The following is a 27,362-nucleotide window of genomic DNA, read 5'->3' as shown; positions in this document are numbered from 1 at the left end:
TGTATGTTTGGTGCTTCCCTGTGTTTGTAGTGAACCTGCATGGCAAAGTTCCTTCCTTAAACGTAGGATATTTTAAGTGAAATCTCAGATGTTTTTGACGAGCATATCTGAAGGTCTGAGTCACTCTGGTGCTGAACCTTGTAAACCAATGCTTTGTGTATCTTGGAGTTAAGTATGCTCCATGCATCAGCAGATGAAATTCTCAATGTGTTGAGTGTCAGCTCATGGATAAAGCTTGCTATGTGGTTTTGAGGTGTGATTAAAGATGGATCATTTTTTTTCAGCTTTTCAGAGCACAGGATGCTTGGAACTTGATAGTGGGAAACCTGCTTTCTTGTTTATAAGCGAACTCTTCTGGGTTTATGTTGTTGAAGAAAGGTATCTTCTCAGCTAAGGCCACTTCCAAAGCCATTTCTTTCTCAGCATTTCCATGCTGAATAATGCCATTCTTGTTGCTTAACAATAAAGTTTTGTAATATTTTTTTACACTGAAACTCAGGTGGTTATTTTTTTTTGTTATTATTAATGCCGAAATGCAGGTGTTTTTACATTACAAAATTCAGACTATTTCATTAAAGAAATTAATTGTGTGTGAATTTTTCTTAAATGTTTTGTTTGCCAAGGTAGAATGGAACTGTCCTGCCATGACTGTCAGTGTACTGACAATTGAGTTGTCTTTGTGGACAGAAACAAATGTGGTAGAAACAAATACATTAATTATATCGCTTAATCTCAAACGGTCAGGTTTGCATGCTCAAAAGGTGTATAGTCTCTATAAAGAAAGTCTTGTAATTTCTCGTGTTCAAGAGAGGCACTTGTAAATAATTACAAGGTGCAATCACATGAGATCAGGAAGCCTCAGTGGATTAGTAATGAGATACAGAGCCTTTCGTCTCAAGGTCATTGTTTCCAATCCGGATCTGCTGGGTAGTGTTTGGAAGTGCCATCAGACAGGTGGTTAGTGTGAAATTAGTTGGAGAATTCAGGGTTGTTAGTGAGTACATATCCACCTAAGAAAAATTGCTGTGGTTTTCTTTCTGGCTGTTTCCTTCCCTCTTATCTAGATAGGAGACGGAATTTCTGCTGTTTTCGTGTATTGAGCCGATGGGGTAAGATTAATGTGATTCTGGCCAGTTTCACGGCTGCTGAGAACTACCTGCTGAGCAGCAGTGATGCTGTCGGCCTTGAGTCCTCTCGTGTGGGCACAGGAGGGATGTCAGCAGAGGGAGGTAGTAGAGTAGTTCACGTTTAAAGGGGAGGTTAGTTGAAGAACAGTGTGAGGGAGGCACTGCAGCCGCACACAGTGTGCAAGGAAGCTCTGAAAATAACAGGAGATGAACAGATGTGAGCGGAGGAGAAGTGTTTTTCTATGGTTTATGCAGCCATTGTGTCGTATAGACTATGAAGGACTTCACAGCTCATTAATGACAGTGGCACTAATGCAGTTGTCCCTGACTCCTGCTGTTGTGACTCACCACAGATTAAACTGACCTTTTCTTGGATTCTCAGGACCTTCAAGCGAGCGGTCTTGCAGAGGGATCAGCCTTTATGAAGCTGCTACCCCGCTGTAGAACAGCTATCAGGAGCAATGCTTGTTGATCCTTCCCACCCTGTCCCTGCTGGGACACTGGGTTAAAGGAAATACCAGGACACTACACGTAATCTGACAACGTCCATTTTCAAAGTTTGTTGCCATTCTGACAATTATCTTGCAAGTGAGACAATGCATAGTTTGAGATCAAGAAAAGCCAACCATGCTAGCAGAAACTGTTTTCTAATGACTTAAAATCAACACAAATTTTAAAGATAAGAAAAATAAGAAGTATAGCTGTTGATTTGAATTTTTTTTTTTTTTAAGAATATGATCAGGAGGAACATTTTTAAAGTTTCCCCTTTGCAATGTGCACACTGCAAGAGGAGAAACCCAACAGTTTCAGTTAGAGTACCATCTTTGTGGAAAGAGAGTGGAACTAATGACAACTGTACCAGGTCACCTTTAATCTTACTCAGCCAGGGGAGATGGTGGAGCATTGCTGTTAAAGTCAATGGCTCTTGGGGGAGTCTAACCAGCATTGTGTAAGTTAATGGCCTGCCCTCTCCTGCCGCCTATGGCTGCTCCATTATCCTTGAAAGCAGCCGTCAAATTTGCACAGCTTTAACAGGAACATCTGCTTCTCTCCCCTGGTTGTTTCCTTCACATCTGCAGAGGTGGTGACAGGGCATGTACTCTTCTTCATTCACCCTCATTTCTTTGACCTTTCCTGTGGCTCATTTTTTATGCTCTGCCTCCTTAATGACTATTCTAATTCATCTCTGCATTTGCTGATCATCTCATTAGGGCCAAGGGAAAATTCACCAGGTGAGGAAGCCTGTTGTTTTCTGCTAAGAGTAAGAGTTTGTCAAAGCTGACAAGATAGCTGGGATACTTTAGAAAGACAATTTCACTACATTGTTTCTGCAACTTGCCCAGTTGTGACGAGTGTTCCTACTAAAAAGGGCAATCCCTGCCTTCTCCAGTGCATGAAGTATGTCCCCTTTTCTGGCTGATCTGTTGGTTTGATTTTTTTTTTCTTTTTTTTCCTGGCCAAGGTCTTGAAAGATATTCAAGTCACTTCCTGCTATTTGAACATCTAATTTCCCTGATTTTCAAGTAGATTTCATTGCCAACAAAAGAACTGGATGACTAAAAGCCCTTGGGAATCTGAGACTTCCCCTTCAATTTTACCTCCTTTATCCAAATATGCATTGTCAAGTGTCCTAGGACTAAGCCAGTGACTGTCTTGCCGCATACAGGTGTAGGAAATTGCTGTTATTGCAGCTTGCTACATCACAAAATAAATGTGCTCAGTCATCAGGGAGTAAATTTCCATCTCATGGTAGACAAATTCCTTCCAAATACAACAATCTCCAAGAGTCAAGAGCTGCCTTAGTCCTTTGAATGATGACAGTGAGTTTTGAATATGATTCAAGGATTAAACTGTCAGACTTTCTCCCAGAGTTGTAGTCTCTTTCTGTCTAAGCTAAGACATAGACTGGAGGGAGACTTTTGACGTTATGCTCCAGTCTGTCCCTGTTGTACAGGTTAGAGGATACAGTGCCTTCCGTACCATTTTTAAGTTGTATTTTAATTTTTCACTTTAAGCTGAATGGCTGAATTAAAATGGAAAATCTACCTGATCCTTGTCAAGGACTGTCTGTTTGAATAAGAATGGAAGGAGGATTGTGTTCTGGGGTGCTTGGAAGGGGATCTGTGGAACAGGGAAAGAATGCATTATCGACTAGTTCTTCCATTTCTAAGAAGTGTATGGTAACGCTGTATTTTTACTGATTCATGTAGCTTTTTCATAGCAGCTCACATTGTAAGCCTGGGTGAAACATCTTTGCTGTTGCTGGTTGCCAAATGAAAAACAGCCAAATGTGGGTAGAACAAGCAGTATACTGACTGCCTAAAGGCCTTTTGCTGTGTAAGATCACAGTGTTAATAATATAAATAACATGGAGGAAATAAGGTAAAAGGTCAGCATAGGATGTGTGTGTTGGGGCAGTACCCATTTGTGCGCACACCTGAAGACAGATCTCCCGATACGGCTCTCTGAACTGCGCCTCTCTGGGATTTTCAGCTGCCTCCAACTGACACGTCCAAACTTTAGATTTGCACCTTCATTCTTGGGCAAAGAAGGTTAAAAAGAGAAAGTCGAGAGGCTCAAGAGATCTGCAGAACCTTGAAAAGAAAAAACTCATTAATGGTGAAGCTTTGAAAAAGAGTTACCAGGGTGAAATAGGAGATGTACAGACCCACCCTCACAATTTCTGAGTTGGGACCGTCTTTTTAATTATTATTTTACTGTTAGCCATGTAAACCAGGGTCATGACCTACAATGTGGGCCTATGGGAAATTGCCATCAGCTTCTGATTCTCGTTTTTTTTTTTATTGTGACCCTATTTTATTGTTGTCTCTTTTCACTGTTACGGCGTAGCAGAAAATGGTGGGCACTCCACAGGTTGGTGTGGTTTTTTGTTTGGTGTTGTTTTTTTTTTTTCCCCCATATGAGAAACCCAGCATTCAACAATACGGACTAAAAAAAGTCTGTTAGCATTCTGGAAACCTCACTTATGCTTTGCACTTATGGATATAATAGTTAAAATAGCTTAAGTTCATTAGCTGTTCAGCCAGGTTGGATACAGTCTGCACATGCTGAAACCATTTAAAAGTTCTCATGCCACTCAGAATTAAAAATACATTTATGCAATTTAGTTTTATGGCCTGTTATTGCTTAACTGGCAGCTGGGTCTTATACTTGGACTGCTGCGATGCTTTCCTTGTCCATTCCATCAGAATAAACCCCAGATAACCATTACAGCTATATAAAACCTGATATAAAATGAGGCAAACTCTGAAAATAATTAATCAGTGGTGATCAAGGCATAGGGGCTTTTCCAGGGATTAAAGACCAGCTGAGGAGCTGATGGCCTGATGCCCAGTGCATTAACTGATCTGATTGCTTGTAATGTTCCTCGAAATTCCATTTGCCTGACCTGCCTATCGCATGAAAATTTCATCTCACTTCAGCTATGAAATGTATCATTCAAATTTGCAAATTATCCACTGGTCCTGTTTTGTGCAAAAGTAGTGACAAATACTGCTGCATGCTTTCAGTAAACATAGAGCAATTAATGGAAAGAGAGACTCCCTGACAAAGTCAACCTTTTAAATTAAGACTGTCAAGCAGGACAACCAGAAAAACTTTCACAAACCATACCATTTAATGACAACTGTTATGTCTGGATCTTTCATGAGCAGGTTCACAAACGAAGGTTAAGTAACGAATAATTATTCATTTGCCTACCTCTAACTGCCAAACTCAGGCACCGTCCTAGGACTTTACAGTCCTATGCAAGTAATTTCATTTAAGGAGGGAAATGTACTTTTGCGTTTAAAAAATAAGACATGAGAAAGAAGTTTTCTTTTATTCCCTTTTATTTGAGCTGTTTTGGGTACTGAAATGGAAGAGAGTATACGTTTCCTTGGTTGTCCTCCTCAGTTTTACCCATTATACGTGGACACAAGAATAAAGATTCCATTTTCACTGGAAATTAAGCAAATGTTTCTTTCACAAACATCTACTTTGTTTTCTGGTAACTGCTGTTTACTTAATCTGCAGAGCCTAATGACTTAGATGACAATTGCTGTTTCATATTCTCTAAACAAATATCATTCTTGTCTGGTGGATGACCTTGAACTGGGTTAAAAATACCTCTGGGGTTTAGTAGATTACAAAAATTTGCTTTAGACAGCTAAGACCAAAATGGTCATTCAATATTTCAGGTGATGGAGGAATGCTCAGAAGGGCACAAGGCTTAATCCTCAAAGTTTATTTTGCTGCCTACAGACTTAGGAGTTTTACTTTCCTTTTTTCTTTTTTGAAGTTTATGATAATAGGAAAGCAACTTCTGGCATGCTGTAGATGTGATGTAATAAGCTGTACAAGTACCATAGTGAGTTTGGGTATGGTGAGCAGCTGCAAGTGGCAGCAGGCTGCTGGGGACGGCGAGCTCGCCTGGGCCCCGGTGCCTGCGAGGGCTGCATTGGTGACATCTCGGTCAGGATGGCTTCTGCCATGGGTGAAGAGCTAGTTGTGGATGTTGATGGCATAGTCCTTCCTAGTTTGCAGTGCCTGGTATGTTACTTTTCCTTTCCTATGGCAAGAGTGACCCTGGTTTTAGAGACTATCAGCCCTCACAAACGGGGCAGGAAATTTAATTTTTGCCTACAAACTGGTGACTAACATTAAGCCAGGCCCATATGGATGTGTGTGTACCTGCTTTCTTCAGGCAAGCAGAAATCTCTCTAGGGAACTAGTTTCATTCTTTTTCCACTCTCTCTGATGATAAATTTTTGAAGGAAGGAACAAATGAGAGAAAAAGAGCAGTCCACATGTAATAGCAAGAGTGAATGTTAATGGGGCACGTGGGAAATACCTCTATATTACAGACCGCAATGTTGCTCATTTGCTGCAGGTTATGATGGAAAACCAAATCTTTCTCTTGTATTTTCTTCTCTGCCTCACTTAAAATAGCCACACAGTATAAAGTTTCCTGCAGGAAATGATTGGCACCACTTTACTCCAAGGTACTTTATGAAGTTTTATGCTATTAGATTTCATTTGCAAAAGTGAGATGTGTGCTTGAACCTGGCTGAAAAACAGTCCTTATTGATTAACTTCATCATAGCACCCCAGCAAGTAGAGGGGTTCACGTTTTAATTTGGTTTTGCTTCCAGGTCACTCTTCATCCACGTTCTTTTCATTTGCAGCAACTTTTCCCTCCTCCCTCTCCCATTTACAGCAACTACTTTGGTCTCGGCTGTTTTGATTTATCGACCACTCAGATTTAATGCTTTGTTTCTTGAAGAAGTCTCAGTGTTTGTGTCTGATCTAAGGTCACCTATGCTACTTACTCCAGGGGACTTTAATCTCCATATGGATGTGACCTCTGACACTTGCCAAAGAATTCACTGTATTACATGATTCTCTCCAACTGTGTCAGCATGTTCCTTCACCAGCACTGAAAGGTTATGCTTTTGATTTCATTAACTTTTTGGGTCTCATTATGAAGGTTTGAGGTCACTCACCTTTTTTTCAAATACACATCTAGATCTACTGTACCCCTAGTGTTCCTCTCAAATTCATTGGTCGTTTTGAGAGTTGTTTTCCTTGGATGTCACTGCTCACCCAGAATAATTTAAAGTTGTTCAGTGCTGGTTCCCTGGTTATCCAGTTAAAATGCTGATGGTGATTTTGCACATGCCATACTACTGGCTTCCACAACTGATAAAGCACAAATGTCTTGGTTGGAACAAAGGCTGTAATTTTATGGGAAACTCTAGTAGAAACCTGCATGTTGTGTGATCAGCAACCTCAGTTCCTTCATCTGGGAGATTGTTGTATCTTTGCTTGCTTTTGTTACAGTTGTCAGCTCTAGTAATCACAATACCACTATGTATTTGAGGATTGTGAGAGTAATGGATAGCAAACTGGATTCCTTGCTCCCTTTTTTGTGTGTGTGTGTGTTACATCTTCCTTTGCCTGTTATCATGGGCAGCTGATTATGGGAAGATATTTTTTCTAGTTACCTGTAGAGCAGTTGAACTGGCCTTTTGTGGCAGTCCCTTACTGCCAACAAGTGAAAAGGTAAAACTTTACAAGTGGAACTGGGCTGAATTGTATATGCAGAGACAATTTATGAAAAAGTATACATATAAATATTGTATATCCTTGAGGAAGGGAGAGCAGCTAAGTCAGGTCCTTGACATGAATGTGAAATTACTGTGGAAAAAATCCGGTGGGTGAGGGAATGGTAGTAGAGAAAAGTTGTGCTGAAGTTCTCTTCCTAGAAGATGGCGTGGTAATTTTACTTTCCAAGTGACTTTCAGCTGCTTCTCTTGAGAAGAAGTGTCATCTTTAGCAACACCCCTTCTTCCATTCCCACCAGAAAACACACCATGAGCTGGAGAGGTTCTTATAAATATGGTTGGTAAAAAAAAATGTGAAAAATAGCAAATGTTTTCCTTTAATATAGGTGTGTGTTTCTAAGAATATTTGCTTCTTGGTATGTGCCTCTGTGTGTTCGTGTACTTGTAAACAAAAGCCAGCATGAGGTGAAGGCAGAGCAGATGATGAACTGGCACCCAGCTTATTAGAGTGTTTTCCAAACAGCATCAGTGCTGACTCCTAATCTCACTTGTTTCTCTTACTGTTGTCTGCAATATTAGGTTCCATAGCCATTCATCTCCCTATTGACAGGCATCCTCTTACCCTTTAAATAAATGATGCAGTTGATTTTGTGCAGACCAAGATTGCTGGTTCTGAGGCTTACTGAAGAATGTGCTGAGCTAGGATCATATTGTCCTACTGTCTAGATGTGCTGTTCTCCACAGTACTAGTTTTTTCTTCATCAAAGAGGGCAGCTTATGAAACAGAGATAAAAACTCCCTTTAAATGTGTCTTTTCCTTAGCTAAGAAATTGGAAAAAGAGGAGACTATTCTGGATTTCTGATAAAAGCATGCTCCCTGTATGTATATTGCATTGGAAGAGTTCTCCTTGGGAGGGATTAGAATTAGTCACAAAGATGAAATGCATGTGGACAGAATTGGCTAGCAACCTTCTGAAAGCCTTCCACCTTCTTTGATATTTTCCTTGTAGTTTTAAAGTACTGTGCTGTTTGATATTTTATTAACAATAATTGTATTTCCCTCTTTTCATTTGAGGATTTCAAAGGGTTTAGAAGCATTAATTGCATATCTGCCCCCCTGACTTCTATGAAGAAAGTGAAAATAAGGTCTTGTCAAATTAGTTAGTTGAAAAAAACACATATTAAACTGAGAATAAACAGTTCAGTGGTGATTATTCAGTCAACTCTACCCACAGCACTTGTGCTGGCTTGTTATGTGCAAGCCTAATAACCTCATAACTTGTACTTTCTTGTTCTTCAGAGATGATGACTGTCTTCCTCGGAAGACTGTCTAGCAGCTCTACACAGTCTACACAGGACTGGAAAGCCCACAGACAAAAAGAAATGGTGGCAGAGCCTTTGTGTGGCCAGTCTGTGTAGTCATTAGGAGGCATTCTGAAGGCTGTCGCTATCTGTATATCATTATGAAATAGGTGTATCACTCTGAAAGGCAGCACAGTTGAGAGCAGGGAGTGTCTCGGAGGTCGCTTCCATTAGCGAGCCCGATCCTGTTATGCCTGTGCCCTATGTGCAGAGATTGAGAGTGTCCTTTGTGAACCTGAATAGCATTGGTATTTCTAGGGAAGCTGAGCTGTAAAGAAATTGGAATATGGAGAGCAACACGTGTACCAAACTCCTGATCAGAGGTAACCCAGAGCCCCATAGTTTTCAACATTCATCCTCTGTCCTCCACAGTGCCTGGCTGGCAGACATCCCCTCTTTGGTATGCAGAAGCTGTTCTATGACAGGAACCTTTCCTTGGTACTCTCGCTGATAAAATATATCTTTCCTTGGAGAGTTTTCTTATTTAAATGTGAAGATGTAACTGAATTTCAACTGCAAATATTGACAGCCCTTAGGTTGCAGATCTGAATAGGTTTACAGGTGAAGAGCTATGAATTTATGGGCTTTTTATAAGTGAGCCCAAAGGGGCTTCGCTCTCCAGAGCCTGGCTTTCTCCCTATCTCTCACTGCAGTTCTCCCTGAAATGGCTTTCCTGATGTGTCTGGCATAGAATTCACTTACTGTGATCTTCACACTTTAAAAATTCTTCAGTCCCTGCTCCTCTAATGGCTTGGCTTCCTGAGGATCCATTGATTATAAAATATTTTAAAGACTGTTCTTGATTTTTTTTCTGTCATTATGCTCTCAGCTGTACCTTAAATGTACTTTAAACCCAAGATGAAGGTTTATCTAATGCGAGATGGAGATTAAAATGTGCAGGAGAGTATTCCTATTTTCTTTCTTTTTGCTGCCTTTGGGCACCTGCATGTAGATACAACCAGTTTCAGTAGATCTAGGTAGAGAATAGACGGAGTGGATGGTTTCTTAAATCTGACAGTGACTCTGGAAACTGAGAGCTTGCCCTCTAGATTGCTGAATGCTAACAAAACCGGGACAGAAAGCTAGCATGGTAACGCTCGGCATTTGTTCAGCACCTGTTCGCAGAGGTGTCGGAATATTAAGAAGCAATGTGTATGGTGTTCAACGGAATCAAGTGTTAAGATGTGTGTGAACAAGCAGGAGGAAATATAGATGTGAATATGTAGGAGGGGAAAGACTATTACAAGGGCAATTCAATTAATGCAAATGATGCATGCAGATGTCTTTGGCTTTTTAGTACTTTTCGCTGTAATACTCCATAGGAGCTGTGCTCTAGGGACAAGGGAGGAGTGTGTTGTCTTCCTTGGCATGGCAGCAGTACTTTTGAATCTTACCATCCTCACCCTGCCAGCAGACGAGGAGGAGACCTGCTCTCTTTACCTGTGTGTGTAGCTGCGAAGCATGAATCAGTGTACAGTAAACCAGGTGGTAAACCAAAGGATGTATTCATGAGGTAGCTTAATTTTCCCTTCTGCAAACATCTGTGTGCCTGTTGACTCCTGGCCCTTCAGGGGAGCACTGTCACTGCTTGAAAATCCAAGCAAGGTAATTGAAAGCGAGCCCCAGGTTTTTTGGGCTGTATGCTCAGGGCCAACCTGTTTGATTTATTTTGGTATTGATTTAACAGGACTGTTCACCTAAAGGAAGGAGGATTTGTGCTTGAAAACAGGCGTTCTTTCAGCTACACAGTGATTGTTAGAGCTGGATCTAGTCCATCCTTGTGATGTACCTTCTGAAAAAATGGCTTCTATTCTTATCTTGGCACTGATGTTTGCTGAATAATGACTTTAATTAGAAAGAAGACCTGGCCACTTGGTCTTTCAGATGGGACACAAAGCAAACTCAAGTATTTTGCCTGAGCACTTCCAGATTTTTGCTTTTTTCCCCCCTCCCTTATAAAATCCTCTCCCAAGAGACAGTCCAGACTGTTATCTTGCCCTCCTGAAGTCAATAGACATTTTGTTGTTGACTCCAGCAAATGCAGAACCACCACCGTAAGCACTGTAGGAAGGCAATGGAAATTTTCCCAGTTTACTCAAAAGGATTTTGACTGAAGCTATAGATCTAATAAATAAAAAAGATACTCTCTTAAGTGAACTACCTAATTTTACAAAATATTTTTGTCAGAACCCCTGACCATCTGCTTATTTTCCCCAAACATTGTCATGAGAGGTGTTTTGTAGAACAACACTTTACAATGAAGTTGCATGGCCAATTTAATTTCTCTATTTGTTTATTTATTTTCCATATTGGCTTACAGAGAAGCTACTGTCCTACAAGCTGGTGGCTGTTTTTATTTTTTTCCCCATGTTTATTATAATATAGGTACTAGGTACTTGCATGCAAATTCACATTCCACCAAAAAACTTTTTACCATAGCTATGTAAGATACTTTTATGCTGTCTTCAACGTTTCTCCAACTTTCTGTAAAATAGATTATGCATTTTTCTGTGGTAGCATATTTTGCCTAAAAAGTACACTGTAACGTTTTCCTCAGAAAAACCCCCAAAGCCATCTCTGTATATATAATTTCTTTTTACACGTTGAGTGCACAAATAGAAGACTAAATTTCCTTTCCAGGATTGCATTTACATAGTTTCTCGTCCATTCAGGTGGTTGTGAATACCAATTTGGCAACAAAAGTCAGGCAGCGCTTTAGTTGTGCTTGAAATACTTGCGAAACCAAAACACACGCGGCAAAGGAACATTGCCAAGCCAACCTTTTAAGAAGTTATATACATTTAAGTACTCTTTTTTTTTTTTTAATCCCATTAGAAGCCGAAGTTGCATTGGTAACTCTTTTGAAGGGTAAGATTTTCCCACTTCATTGAATCATAAAAATTTCTGCCCAAAAAGTACCATGATCTTAATCACTCAGTAAGATTTCGTCTCTAAGGATGTGAGCCTGGACATATGGCATCAGACCAAGGAGTTCTCTACGTCAAAATCCTGCCACTGGTATTAGTAACAGATACTGTAAAAAACCCCAAACTGACAAAATAGGGCAAACATGGAGTGAGTAGGAAACAGGTCAACCCTCCAGGCTTGCCACTTGGTTGGAATTGTCTGTTTCTGACGAGTGCTCTCCCCTTCCTCTCTTTAGTCTGCCGTACCTTTGATATTACACACACCCACGCCAGTATCTGCACTGTAGTCACTTCTCATAGCAGGAGCCTGTTCTGCTTTGATGGTGAATATTTTTATTATTCTCGGCGTTGTCTCTGTCTACTCACTTATTAAAAAACCCACCCTGTTCTGTAGTGCTGTTAATTTACAAGGTGCTTTACAAACATAGATAAGAGCCATCCAAGGTTCTACTCGAAATAAGGCGAGACAAATGCAAGATGAAGCACTTGAAGGCTGCTCAGGAAAGTGAGGCCGTGGAAATGACTTACACAGAGAGGAGAGGGGTTCTGTGAAACGGCTTTAAGCAGGGCAGAGAGTAAGTTTGGCAGTGGAGGAAAATGGTCAGATGCAAGGTGCAGTGGAGCTAAGTTGTGAGGTAGGAGAAAGGAAGGGAGAGGAAGGGAAAAATGAACTCAGAGAAACAGGGGACAGTGAATTGTGAGGAAGGGCACTTGAGAGGAAAACAGTAGGATAGAACATTTATCACCAGGTTTCTTCAAAATGGTCTGTGAGGGAACAAGAGAAATCCACATGGTTTATGTTTGGGGTTTTTTCCTGACAAAACTTGACTATCTGTGACAGCTTGCCAGCCTACCTCGTCCTTAGCCTACCCTGTCCTTAGCCTACCTGCAATGACACAAAATGGTCTGTGAGGGAACAAGAGAAATCCACATGGTTTATGTTTGGGGTTTTTTCCTGACAAAACTTGACTATCTGTGACAGCTTGCCAGCCTACCTTGTCCTTAGCCTACCCGCAATGACAGGCATAGTGAGCAGTACTTACATGTTATGCTAGAAGGTTTCCTTACTATTTAAGTTTCCTTTGCATTAAATACTGCCCTGCCATTGTGTCTGTTTATGAAGGGAAAGAATTAAATATAAAACCTAGTGCAAGACAAGGAGCCAAAGGAAGGAGTATGCTCTGTCTCTGCATGTTGTCTTGTCTCCATCTAATTGACTACTCCAGTCTCCTCTCCCTGTGGCTTTGTAAAGTCCAGAGAAGATAGACTGAAACACTGTCTTGTGATGAAATAATCTTTATTAGGAAGAATAGGATAAACTCGGGGGTAAGCCAGATCCTACAAGGTGCTTTGTTCCTTCGTCTTCCTGGGATTTAAACTGGTGTTCGAGAGATTCAATATCTTGTGAGACCCTACGAACTTGCTTTGTCTTTGCGTGCCGATGTTTTGTTTTGCTCTCCATCACTTATCTCTGCAATTCTTAGGCCAGCACCAAGTCAAGCAAGGGACATGCGAAGTTGTGGCCGTGCATCGTTGCTGTAATAAGAACCGGATTGAAGAACGATCGCAAACAGTCAAGTGTTCCTGCTTCCCAGGGCAGGTGGCTGGTACAACAAGGGCTCAGCCCTCGTGTGTGGAAGGTAAGCAGACTCTCGCTCACTCACGGTTCATTAAGATTGTTTGAGAAGTTTAGTCTCCTTGATTGTTTGACTTCCCACTGCCTCAAAAGCATAATCCTTCCTTTTGTTAATTTTGGAAACATCTCTGTGCATTGATGATAATGAGTCTGTGCATAAATCTGGGTGTAATTAATCCTCTTAATATATGTACTCGTCCATTTCATGTCTGTGCCAATAAAACTCCTTAATTTTTTCGCACAAGAATTCTCGTTTAAGAGTAGTCTGAAAGCAGCAAGAAATTCAAGCTTATGATATTAACCCTTCCCGTTGATTTAGACTTGGTAGCTTGGCTAAAAATTCACTGGATAATAAATGCAGCCCTAAGACTGGGCATGCAGATGGTGCTGGGACATCTGATTTTTGAGTACTGTTCTCTAGGTGAATGATTCATAATTTTATGTGCCTAATGGTCTCTTATGCTGGACACCAGTGCTATAATAATGCCCCATGTGTACTCAGTTTCGTATGTTGTAATCCCAAATACATTAGAGTTTGGAGAGCAGAGCAAACGTACTGCTGCACAGGACACAGAGTCTGAGCTGGGACACTTACCTGAAGCAGGAAAAATGTGGTACAGTTGCCTGAGTCCATCACCTTTTGGGGCAGATGTTGAAATCCTCACAGACCTCATCATTGCCATCCTTATGCTTTTAGCAACATAACTCATTTGAAATTAAATTGATTATATACACTGAAGTTAAAGTCTTACCTTGATTGTAATGTTGGCCAGGCATTGCGAGGCTATGTGAAACTCACCTCCCTGCACCTCTCTTTTGTTCAGAAATTGTGGGTTGCCCTTCTTCCTTTCCACCAGCAGTCTGTTCCCTGAAGAGGCTGCTGCTCATGTTAACTTACTGAACAGATATTCTACGACAGATATTTTGTTCTTAGAAAAAGTCTAAAAGTTACCAGATGGCCCATTTCATTAATTCCTAAGTAAGACCCCTCTGTTTTCATACTTTTTCACACAAAATTGCAACCATTACAAGTTACATATAAAACAAAAAGCTTCAAAATCCAATTTTTAATCTAACATTAGAGTTGTTTAGTTTTAAACATAACACTTGAAATGCATGTGACATCTTTTTTTTTTTTTTAAACCTATTATCTTCTTTGAGAACCTCTTATTTAAAAATGTAGATGTTTTTGTTGGTTTTTTTTACAAGGCATGAAAAGACTAAGCATCTAACTCAGGAACACAATCAACTTTAACTGTGCAATTTGTTAAGTAGTTTTCTTGTCAAATCAGAAGTATCTTCTGTATTTGCAGGTGACGTGAAACAGCAGAAATACTTTTGCATGCAACAGATAATAAAAGTCAGGCATTGTTTTAAACGTGCTTAAGGATTGCACAGGTGACACTGTCTTTCTGTGATAAAGTTACAGATGCACGATACCATAGAAACTGAATTCAGTTTGTCAATGCAAATAGTTGCTGAAAGAATTTAGAAGCTGTTTTTTCTTCAAGTGTAGTTGAAATTAAACACGACAAAATATTATGAATGTAAGATTTTGGTTTCTAAAGTGGAAGCCTTTGATTCTCCCTCACCCCTTAGGGTAATGCTTTAACATGCTTCGCTTATTTTTCAAGCATCTGGGAGTACAGTCAGTGTTATTTGGTTGCTGTAGCACGGGAACTGTAGCTCTCTTTCCTTAGCCTCAGGATTAGAAGTGCTTTCTCCTGCTCTGTGTGTATCCTTCAGTAGGCTTATACACTCTGGAAGCCAGAAATGGTTTATGTCTTGAATCTGCATATGCCAGTGTGACACAAACATTTCATTTTCTTTTCCAGCACTACTGAGTTTGATTTGCCTGTATTTTGTATTTTCTTTGAACTTCAGACCTTATCCAGTCGTGGTTATCATTTACACTAGGTCAGCGATTGTCTGTGCTGTCAATCGTGCATGACATGCACATGGTGGTTGGTACTTGGTGTTCCTACCTGAAATTGTAGGCTTATGGGTCCCTTCCAACTTCAGATATTCTATAAGGATCATCAAATCCAGGCCCCTGCTCCTTGCAGGACTGCCTAAAACTAAATCATATGAGTAAAAGTATTGTCCAGATACTCCTTGAACTCTGAAAATCTTGGTGGTGTGACCACTTCCCTGGGCATCCTGTTCCAGTGACTGACCGCCCTCAAATTACTTCTGTGCTAAACTGTGTTCGGAAAAAATAAGAAAACAACGTAGTTCACATTCATGTGTATGTGTCCAGAAAGTACCACCCACCTCTTGTGGCAGACTACACAGTTTTTAGCCCTACACGGAGAGATGCTTTTACCTACTGGAAATCTGGGTAAAAGTAGCTTGGTGCTCAGCAGTTTTTATACCACATATGGTTAAGTGTGTTGTATTCGGATTTAGAAAGTATGTTGTCTTTGGTTTTTAGCCTCTTCTGCACACATACAAAAGGAAAATAACTGTGCAAGTCAGGCTGGAAAAAAAAATAGTAAATAGCATGAAAACATCTCTCATGTTGACCTTGCCTGTGAACTTTTCAGGGGTTGGGTGTTTCAGCTGTTCTTGGGCAGCACCAAAAAGACCATTGGAGCAGAGTAAATGGGATTGTATTTCATGTTCTATGCAGAGTAGCAGCCTTTAGAAAGTGATTGGATTGCAATTATGTTTTCCTTTCTTGACCAAACAAATGGATGGTTATATAATTGAATAACTACAATTCATTTTGTCAAGATCTGCATGATGATTTTACGAAAGCCTGCTGCTTCTTGCTATTTTAAAATGAAGGTCTGATTTCTCTTTTAGTGTTAACAAACCAGGAAACAGTGAGTTGTTTCTAGCATTCCTTTAGGCCAGGCAAGCATATCAGTCATTGTAGATTATAGGTGCTCCATGAGAAATTAAGATTACTGCAAGAAATAGATTCTAACAGAATATGTAAGACTAGAAAGGTCTGGGACTTCAGCAGAGTCTAGAAAAACTGTACTTACAAACTTGACATTAGAAGAGCTTTCTGCTATAACTTATTTGGAGTACATCCTCCCCCTCAAACTGCAACAAAATTTAAATAAGCTTTTCTCATTTGAAATTTATACATCTGGGTTTAGTATTTTACAGGTTTTTAAATTAGTTGGGGATTTTTCCTTAGTTTTCTCGGACTTGCAGCATATGGGTTTCCTGACCTAGATCCCACTGGGTTTCAGTGACAGCTTGTTTGTTAATTTGGGTGGGGGTAGAGCCTAGTTCATCAAACAGAGCTCTTTGTTGATGAGTATTGGGCATTGTTCCCTTTTGCATATATAGGCCATGAAATAGGCTTATAAAGCCCATCAGCATGTTTTCTAGGATACAGTCATAGACCAGCTGGATATTTACATTTTTAAATAGGTTGACAGATGCTAAAGGATTTTACACAAGGTCAGATTTAAAGCAGCAGTTTATTGGATCACCACTATATGTTAAGGCTAAGCTCTGCTCAAAGAGGTAGTGAATACGTGTACCAACATTCATAGCTACCAGAATTTCAGGAAGGCCTGCTGTTAGATCCAAGTCAGAATGGATGTTTGCATAATTACATTCATGTGTACGCCCACACATGGAAGTAACGTTTTTTCTCATAATATGTGTTGAGGAGGAAGCTAAATACTTGTGTTACAGAAAAAACAATAGATATCCAGGTGAGTTTCAAGGAAAGGGTGTTGAAGTGGTGCAGAAAGGAATGTAAAAGCTAGTTATATCTTTCAAATACATGAAGTGAAAGTCTTAAGTGCCTTGATTGCTACAAATCAGTTCTTTTCCATGTTACGCAGTAATACTTACTGTGCTGTGGGGCCTAACTGACATTTATAGAGTGCTTTGCATTTCTACAGCGTCTTTCATCTAAGAAACTTTAAATAATGGTAGTAGGAGAAGTCAAAGTACTTCATTTTAAAAGGTTATGAAGGTGAAAACCAATGTTTGTTATAGACTGAGATCTTCCTAGCATTTTTCATGCACAGTAAAATCACTTGTCACAGCCCAGGTGGGAGTACAGGGCAAGAACTCTTTGGGTCAGGCTATTTTTTTTATCCTTTGCTCATAATAACACGCTTACTCAGACAATTGCATTTTGCATGCGTCCAACAAGATACTTTTGATTTGTGTATCTGAACTTGGTTGTGAATGCTATTGACAAGCATTGGAAGCAAAAAAGCAAGGCTAATTCTGTACACATGCACACCTCGTTTTCCTGGGGGTTGTTTGAGCTTCCAAGCACAGGCCTGTCTGACACATTGAGAAATGCTGCTGTAGATAAATTGAGCCACTAAACTTGTAAAAAAAAAAAAGCAGAGCATATGAAAGAAAGTGTTTAAACGTGCCGAGCGGACATGCCACACAGCCTGCGTACCCTGCCTTGGGTTGTAGCTATGCTACTTGATTGCGGCTAGAGAAAATTTTGCTTGGCAAAGGTCAACTCCTCTTCTGTCAATGACTAAATTACATTTAAAGTAGTCATGAGATTTTGGTTATACTCATTTTCTTTATGGAAATAAGCACCCTTGAGTGAGCACCTCCAGCTTGTCTAATAGCTACTGCCAAGAAGATAAAACATTAATAACTTTTGTCTGGAATGTAGGTAGCTTAGGTAAGTACGTTAAATGCCTCGAAGTAAATCATCACTAGCCAAATCATCTTCCAACCTGGCAATTCTGTTAGTACTAGAATTTATGAGGAGGAAACACTCAAATTGGAAAAAATGTGAATGGGACTAAAGAATGGTTTAAGAATTTTCTGTCGGGCCAAAGAGCCACAATGAAGAAAAAGATGTTTGGCTGAAAGCCCATCTGGGTCCAGACCGAAGAGAGCATATAGAAACAAGAAAACAACTAAGTACATAACAAATAGATAAAAGAAGAAGTAGCTGAGAAGATTTCCCTCCTACTGCTTTTGAATGGATTTCAGAATACTTGAGAATTCAAAAGGATGTTAATGCTGTGTTGTCATCCAAAGAAAAAAAAGAAATACACCATAGAATGAAGAGTGTACTGAAAATTTACATGGAAGAAAGCTTAATCCAGTGGAGTAGGAAAGACATCTGTATTTGTCCAGACTAAAGACAATATGAATTTGCTTGTTCAAATAGAACACAGCAATCCTTAACAAAAAATATTGGCCGAAAATGTGTCAAATATTGACGTTGTAAATGCTGAGGTGGATTAACATCACAGTTCTCCTTTTGGTAAGGAACAGGATGGGGAGATACTTTCTAACTTACTGCTAACTACAGAAGGTGCTGACCAACATCTACTGTGATTTGTGTTGTCTTTTAATTCTGATCCTGGGTAGTTTAGAGTCCTAACAAGCTGGCTAGTAGATCTCTGGTCAGCTGTTGTAGTTCAAATGTGTTTCAGAATACTTGGGGCATTCTAGAAAAGCCCTTGTACTGTGCCAGTTTTGAGAGGGTAAGTAGCATGGTCTAGTTACTTAGAGACAATTGAGACTGATCTTAATCCTGTGTGAATAACTGAGAGGCTGATACAATATGCAATTAACAAGGAATTCCTAGAGTACAGATCATAAAAGCTTGTGGCTTTCTGAAAAGAGATTTGCTAGACACTACTGATTCCATTTCCAGAGGAGTTTTCAAAACTAATACAGATGGTTTCTGTGTTTAATACCTGTAAGCCCAGGTTTTCCAAGTTACCTTGGAAGATTATGTGTAATTTATTCAACTGCAGATTTGGTTACTAAATACACTTGAGGATTTAAGTCTCGTTTTTTTGTAAGCTATTCAGTTTTTAACCATATGCCATTGTGTGCACTGCCTAGTGTCAGTTCCCTAGCATACCTCAAAAACACATCTCTCCACAGAGTCATCAGTAGGAAGTGGTAGCGAAATGCCACATACCTACTGGGATTTCACAGTGCTTAGCTCTACCCCCGACACCCTGCAACGTTTTCAGCAGTGACCCGAAAACAAATATAGACTCTCTCCCAAGAAAACCACGTGTGGATTTCATCTGGTGGGGCAAAGGTTTAACTGATGGCAAGACCAAGGCAGTCACGTGGTGTAGTCCTACTCACAGGTAGTTGAGCCTGTTTGAAATAACTGCAATAATAAAGACAAATGGAGTGGCTGAAACTGAAGAAGTTCAATCAGCTCAGCTTATCAGGCAGAAGATTGGGATGTTACTGGATTGCAGCTTCTTGGGTACCTTCACAGGAAAAAATGATGGTTGCTCACAGGTGCTCTAATGTAGGAGAAGAAAGCATAGCAGAAGAGGTGTGAAGAGAAGAAAACAAAAGCTGTGCATTTCATGCTGAGGTTGTTTAACTGTCAGAAAAAATGACAATGGGAGAAGTTTCTTCCTTCACCCATTCCAGATTGGCTTAGCAGGCACTGTGTAACCAAACACAGCTCGGAGCACCACAGTGAATTGTGTGAGGCAAGGTGAGATGATGTAGTGTTGTACCTTTTGGCTTTACTCTCTGTGAACCGTTCCCATGGAGTCCCATTTTCTAGGAAGTGATGTCAGCAGAGGATTTATTTCTGGTAGGATTTGTGGCTGTTTTCTGGCTGATTTCCAGCAAATCAGCTGGCTAATGTCAAACTAAAGCAGTCGTCTTTCCCTTCATGAGGGTGGTTGTGCATGAGAGTGATACAGATGTTCTCATTTCTTAGGAAAGTGATCTGTTGAAACCTCTCCAAGAGTGTCTCAGTCTGAAAAGAAGAGGAAGCCTTTATACCTTCCGGAAGTTGCACAGCTACAGGGACAATAACAGTTAAATAACTCCAGCTATGAAGATGAGCCTAAGTCTCTGATGGAGAATTTTAATGGACTAATCTCAGGGGTGTGTTTGGCATGAACAGCTACAGCCAGTTAGGACATAGAGATCAGCAGAGTGGACATTACAGCCTCAAAGAAATTGGACATAAAATGGATGTAAGAATTAGTGGGTTGCTACAGCAAAGAATTAGGGATTTGCTGGAAGCTAATGGAATGAGATCTGTATTAAGTGCTTCAAAGTGTTACCGTTACTCTGAGGAGAGGTATCTGCACAGAATAGAAATCAGTGAACGGAAGGGTAGGAGTAACTTTCGATGAAAGTGTCTAAACAAGAGATGAATGGAAGGTGAAATATACAGTTGATTGAAGAGCTTGTGGATTTTGAGTTACAGATTGACTCAGCAATGTTTCCCATTCACATCTGTGCTTGTTTTAATGGAAGTTGGTACTGCTGGAGATGGTGGGCCAGTTTCACTATCTTCAGTTCCACCTGGACCAGGAGGTTGCATGGGCACAATTGGTCAAGCATGCTGTGTGACCCCCCCTCCTCTGCTGCGCTTTTGGCCAGCCAACTAATGTCTTTTTTTTTTTATCTGGTGTTAGGAGCAGGGTGATGCAGGTGGTATAGATAAATAAAAACTGCCACGTTGGGTGCATTTTCTGTGATCTCAACACAAACTGCACCCAAACCAATATGAACTTAGGTTTTTAGGGTAGCACTAAATATATGAAAGCATGTTCACCTGTGAGAGTTCAGGCGAAGTCTCAGCATGTCACCACCTCCACACTCACGATGGCACTGTGCAGAGCTGTGAAATGTGGTCCCCAGGCCCCCCAGCAGGACTCACTGGCTTTGAAGCAGAGCTTGGAATATGCAGCTGGCTTTCTAACAGGATCTCCTGCTGGCTTAGGGACCTCTGCACCTGCCCTCAGTCTTGTTGAATCCAGCCTTCTAGTCCTGCTCATGTTTACCTGAAATAAATGTGGTATAGAAATAGAAATAAATTAGAAAGTAGGAGAGAGATAAAATAGATGACTGGACCATATGTCTGGAGTGGAAATGATCCCTCACTTCCTAGGAAGCACAATGAATTTTTGTCTGTTTTGTAAACAATCAATCGTCGTCAGTGTAAATGATCTAAGATCCTAGTGACTGGTGAAAGGAATCGTGCACTTATTTTTATAATATTATGAGATTCAAAGAATAGCTTATAAAAGCTGATATGGTGTTCCAGAAGTGTATTTTTCACGTAGGCTTAGAGTGAAAGTTCAAAACAAAAGTAATTGAATGAACATTTCAGCAATATCCTAGTGTCAGCTTGCCTGCTTGTCACCCTAATTTGAAGGTTGCAGAAGTATGAATCTACCTTGAAATTAAAAAGAAAAAAAGTGCTTTACAAGAAGTAGACTAAATTATTTTTGTTCATCTCTTTTGGATGTGTTATCTTTTAAAGCCTGCAATTCAATATTTTGTCCACTTTGTAGAATAATACACGCTAACTAAATCAACATTTATGCCATGTTTTATTTCAAAATTCAATTTAGTTTATGTAAGATTATGAACTGATATATTTCATAATAATTTTCTAGGATTTGATGAATCCCTCGAACAATGCAAAACTGAGAAATGCATGCAGATGTTTGGAGGGGTTTGTGGGAAAGTATATCAGTTGTTAACAGCTGTATTGTAAAGCCATGACCACATCTGTAAAAATAACAAGCATGGTCTTATTAATGGAAATTGGCTTAGGGGAAGAAAATTAATAAATTTGCACTGTTAACGTGCACTATTGTAGTCTTCCAAAACATACTGCAAAATTGGCAGTGTAACTGCAAGTAAATTTTAGTTAATAAACTAATGCTTTCCAGTGGTTTCCACATCCTTATCTGCCCTATTTGCTGACAGACCTCACATGTTTCCATCTCTGTGCAATTCTATTTTCTCACCCAGTGAAGGGAGAAGCTGCCATTTCTTCGCCTAGTCTTGCATATGCATATCCGGGTTAAACAAGAATCCTTAGTTAAATTTCACCTTACAGCAAGTGCTTGACTGAAGCATGTAAATGAAGGAAGCCAGTCATCTTTACAGTCAGTGAAGACAGAAAGGTGCTTTCAGAGGGCAGTTCAAATGATGGAGACAAATCAGTCTCTGGCAGTGCTTGCCTGTCTTCACCATCTGCATATGGCTTTTACCCTTTTGTGTGCTGGTGATGTGTTTTAGCCACATTTTTAGCTGAAACAGAATCAGTGTGATGAGCTATTAAAACAGTAACTGTTGGTTTCTACCTTTTGTAATCAAACAATTGAACAGCACAAAGACAATGTCCTCACTAAAACTGAGATTGTTTCTCTTCCCTGTTTCTTTCTAGCTTCCATAGTCCTGCAGAAGTGGTGGTGTCATATGAATCCCTGTTTGGATGGAGAGGACTGTAAAGTACTACCAGACTATTCAGGTTGGTCTTGCAGCAGTGGAAATAAAGTCAAAACCACAAAGGCAAGTACAGAGATCACCTATATTTAAAGGTGCCAGTCTGCTGATAGCACTTGCTTATTGCATTGCAGCTGCAGGTGTGAGCACCAGTACTGGATTCTTCTGTGTTTTGGAAAGTCATGGTTAATGCAATTGTTCTCAGAGAAGGGAGTCATAGAAGGGTTTGTGCTGGAAGGGACCTTAAGGACCATCCAGTCCCACCCCCTGCCATGGGCAGGGACACCTTCCACTAGACCAGGTTGCTCCAAGCCTCATCCAGCCTGGCCTTGGACACTTCCAGGGATGGGGCATCCACAGCTTCTCTGGGCAACCTGTTCCAGTGCCTCCCCACCCTCTCCAGGAAGAATTTCTTCCTGATGTCCTTTCCAAATCTCCCTGCTTTCAACTGAAACCTGTTACCCCTTGTCCTGTCACTACAGGCCCTTGTAAAAAGTCCCCCCCAGCTTTCTTGTAGCCCCTTCAGGTACTGGAAGGTGCTATAAGGTCTCCCTGGAGCCTTCTTTTAATGTTGTTAATGTTGGGTCAGAACTGCCCCTTCACTGCCAGCCTATTTAAGTTACTGTGTGTTGGAGTCAAAACGAAGGCAGCTGTGCTTCAGTCTTTAGTGAAGAAACTATTCAGTTGTGACAAGTGTTAGAGGGATAATCATGTTCCAGGATCAATTCTTCAATTTGCAGACTGAGTACATGGATCTAAGGTCTTTACCACTGTCACCTAAAGTTAGATTCCTGTGCCACTGGAAAGCCCTTTAAGCTTTTGAAAGAAGTGGCCTTCACTGGGAGTTGTTGAGAATCTGCGCTGGTGTCAGTGGGAACTGTGGGACACTGAGCACCACTGGAAATCAGGCTGGTTCAGATAATTTCTAATTACAGACCATCCTGTAGACAGCCTGTTCCAAAAAAAACACTTTGCTGTGCCATTCTATTTCTTAATTAGTGGCCAGCAGAGACAAAATGTCATATCCTCTGTCTCCTTAACAATCTAAAATGAGTTCAGTACATTGAAGTTCAAGTCACAGCAAACTGCGTATCTAAATATATGGTAAACCAGGAGTCTTTAGCAGGTAATAGCTAGGCAAGACATATGCTTAGCTTTTTTCTTTACAGCCTCTTCTAGTTGGGAATGAAAGTTGTTGAGTAAGTTGCAGTCTAAGTTAATAAGCAAATATTGACACCAAATATTGTTTGATAATGGCTGTTCTAAGGAGTGAAAACTGCCAATTTCTGGATGAAAGAGAGAATATGTGGTGGTTTTTGGCAGCTGTGGTGTGATATTGGCGATCTAAAGCCCAGCTACAGACATTGCATGGTGGCAGGCTTGCTGGAAAACTCTGACCAAACCAATCAGTCTGAAAAACTCTATTCCTGTTTTTAAGAACAAAGGAGTTGTTGGAAATCCATGTTATTTTTCAGATGCCAAAGATGTAGTCTATAGTGTGCCTAGTCCAACTGTTCTCCTGTGATGGATACTACACCTGAAATTTGATGTGCACTCTCTAGAATCAGTATGGGTAATTGGCTGTCAGTTTTTGAAAGGTATAGATCACCCTGAGCCTTTCCATTTCTTCACAAGCACTGACTTTTAACTACTCATATGTAGATAAAGGGTAGTGTTGTAGCATCACGCTGAAGGGTGAGACTGGTGAAGCAGGACTCTTAGGTACTGAGTAAGACTACTTCATCTGTGGACATACCAGAAGAGAGCTGGCAGTTTATACTGAAAGGACCTTATTGGAAAAGAGTAAGCCAGGGTTAAATATCCCTGATACCTTCAATAGATAGTAGAGGGGTGAAGGGTAGAAGAAAGAGCTTTATCTTGGCATTGATGACCAAAGGCCTGAGGCGTCAAGTCCTCATTAATGCAGCTTTCTCTTCCTTCCTATAAACAGTTGCCTCTTAGTTCATTGAGGTCAACTGACCACGAGTCATATAGCCTGTGTTCGTGACTCCTGCTCTTAAACAGTGCAGAGAGGCAGCCTGAGTCAGTGGGATTTTACTAATAGAAGGGCAAATTTGGCATGGATCATTTATTTTATTATCCATGACAAATATTGCAACCAGCAAACTACAGAATATGGTAATGTATTCTGATGAGTTTAGGGATGTCTTTATAAAGCTACAGTGGGACAAATCATCCTGCCGGCAATTAGACCTGTGCAAATTCATCAACTCCAGTGAATTTGTGTGGGTCTAACAGAGGGCAGTGGGTAGCATTAGGAGTGTAAATGGTGTTTCATTAAACCCTTCCTCTGCTTTGCTGGGATGTGGAGTAATGCATTTTGCATTGATTTTTGTCACCATAGGAGATTTCTTTGAGGGGCATTTAATTGAAAGGATAAGCAAACAACTGGCACTTGTTCTTCGATGTGAGTCATTCTGCAGTGTGACTGACATGAGAACTGTTCATTTTCCTTGCATGGTTTGGTTTTCCTTTCCCTGCCCTGTGTTGTTTTAGATTTGAGTATGTTAAGGTAGGACTGTATTTTTCTTGTGCTTGCAGTTAGCAACAGCATGAGGGAGATCCTGGTTCTGAGGAGTACTGCAACAATATGAATAAAGAGATGAATAATGAAGTTAGTGGTTAAACTTTACATTGAAATGGCACAAGAGAGCCTGAACCTTTAACTAGTGATTAGCCCTGTTAGAGAAGGGAACAGGAAGACTTCCTTAAAGGGCAGATCCTTTAAAAAGATGTCTCAGTCCCCCTCTTTATAATTACTCCTTGCTAGAAACTCTTCCACTGTTTGCAGTATGTGTTTTATGTGTGGATGCTTCAGGGAAATAATGACTTTCATGTTTTAAAATATTTTGGGTTTGACCCATACAACCTTTTTCTATGTATTTGCTTGTGTTTTAAGTGAATCCTGAAGAGCTGCTTTTGGAGGCTGAGATTTAACACAACTGTATCTTCAGCAGTAGTGACATTTCTAAAAGCTGAAGGACTTGTCATACCATCACCAAGTTGCTGCACTCCTGTAGTTAGCTTTGAATGTTTTACCTTTTGAGGATCAGTCTGAAATCATGAATTTTGTCTTCGTTATTGGTACAAGTAACAAAGGACATCATTTGTCCAAGGTTTTGTGGGTGAGGTTCATTGTGCCCAGTTTGCAGGCAAGTTTCCATCCAAGCTGAGTTGTTTAGGATTCTCCAGTCACATGGGGAGAAATGGGCGATCTCACAGCATGACTGCTCATCCTCAAGAGTGTTCCCACAGGTACTTCTTTCTCTCTACTGTACCTTAAGGAAGCTCCGGATGACAAGCTTACACGTAGATGTCTGCTTGCCAAACAGCAAAAGCTGGGCTACAGAATCTCTCTTGGCATACGTATTTCCTCTGTAGGTATTTTGCCTGACTTGTGAGTGGTTTTCTGTCTACCAAGATATAGTTGTTGCACAAATATAATGAGAGTTCAGAATAGAGAGTTCAGAGTAACTCCAGATTCTGAACACAAGCTTAGAGCACAGGCAGTATTGAACTGGAAGGCAAATACAATAGAAAGAACATTTCCCTTGTTACAGGGAAAAGGGAAGTATGACATAACATTTTTTTAATTTAAAAATGAACCAAAGATTTGTCCAAACTCAGCCCATTCAACAAACTATGCATTAAGTGCATTATTAAAACTTTACACAGAGATTACTGTATGAACTGTCCTATCTGACTGTGCCCGGTAGTCCAAACCGCAGAGCTGCCTGTGTGTCTCAGTGCTGTGATGGTTAAATCAGAACAGCACAGCAAAACCGTTGTGGACAGCTACAGAAAATGTACACATACATGACATTCTTCCCATTTCACAGTAGGCTTATGTCTAAAACATGAGAGTTGAGAGCCATTCCATATTAAATTTTTTCCTATGTTATATAGCAAAGATGATCTCATTACCATTTAAATTTCTAATCAATTTTTAAAGCTTTCTAAGACCCTGGGATCAGTAATAGTTGGGACAGTGACTTCCACAGGTTAATTATACACTGAAAGAGGAAATGCCATTTAATCAATTTTAAGTCCTCTATCTTTTAATTTTGTGAAAATATTGGAGTAACTTGAAGTGTGTGAAGCACAGGAGACTCCTGACTCTGCTCAGTGTTTAGATGAACAGTGAGTAGCTGAGTGGGACAGTTAAAACGTGAAAAGCTGAAGAGCTTGTGTCTTACATCGCCTACCTCAGGGAAGTAAATTAAAACTTGGGATGTAAGTCATACACTTATGGTGTAGGCATTGGTGTCAACATTGATGCTACGCAAAATATAGCAGAAGGAGATTTCCATGAGATGTTTGTAGCAAATTTATTAGTAAAAAGCCATTTTTTAATCTTCATATCTTCCTTATACTATTGAATAACAGTGTAATCAACATCTACATATAGATTCTCTTTCTGTGTGAGGTATGTAGGTGTGCCTGGTCCAAGCTTGTTCATGACTTGTTTATGTGCACAGTTCCTTTGCAGCAGCAAAGCACGTGCTATCATCCTTGTTTGATCCGTTCTATGTAGGTAACTCCTTCTTCTTCTTTTATAGGTAACACGGTAGCAAAGAATAAACCTGTGGGTCACTACCAGAACAATGGCATGTGCAACTGTTGCTTGGATGTTACACAGAGACCCTTTTTTGTGATGATGCTATTGACTTAATTCTTTGAACTTGCAAAATCAGTCAACAAAAAAGGACAATAAATCTCCTTTCAACTGTGGCTGCAGTTCCTGAACCTGGATTTTGCTCTACAGAATGGTACATTTGAATTTCACAAGAAAAAGCAAGGAGATTCGGCTCTACCTGAAATGCACTTTGGATTCCCAAGCAGAAATTTGTGGAAGCACACACCTGAACCTCTGCAATGCATCAAGAATAAGACATTCTTAATGACACTGAGATATGTAAAATTGTTTTAAATGAGTTTAGATCATGAATGTAACCTAGGGGGTCATGAAAGAAAATGTTTGTTAGAACCAACGTGGTTTTGTCTGAGGTACTTCTCACATTCAGAA

The 27,362-nt window shown here is 40.2% G+C and overlaps 1 protein-coding gene across 1 annotated transcript in view; it reads left to right on the top strand.

The window, feature by feature from the left end:
* Window positions 1-22,381, top strand: part of FAM19A4 (family with sequence similarity 19 (chemokine (C-C motif)-like), member A4) — a gene marked incomplete at its 3' end in the record, with an annotated part of 47,919 nt that extends 25,538 nt beyond the window's left edge. Inside the window, 2 exon segments of the mRNA XM_010156482.1 lie at window positions 12,966-13,121; window positions 22,257-22,381. Of these exon segments, the coding sequence (XP_010154784.1) occupies window positions 12,966-13,121; window positions 22,257-22,381 (281 nt within the window).
* Between the last annotated feature and the right edge of the window lie 4,981 nt (window positions 22,382-27,362).

This window comes from Eurypyga helias, unplaced genomic scaffold, assembly GCF_000690775.1.
Source record: "Eurypyga helias isolate BGI_N326 unplaced genomic scaffold, ASM69077v1 scaffold3668, whole genome shotgun sequence".
In the NCBI taxonomy this organism is placed as follows: domain Eukaryota; kingdom Metazoa; phylum Chordata; class Aves; order Eurypygiformes; family Eurypygidae; genus Eurypyga; species Eurypyga helias.
Note: the sequence above shows the minus strand (reverse complement) of the source record. Positions and strands in the feature narration are given on the sequence as shown.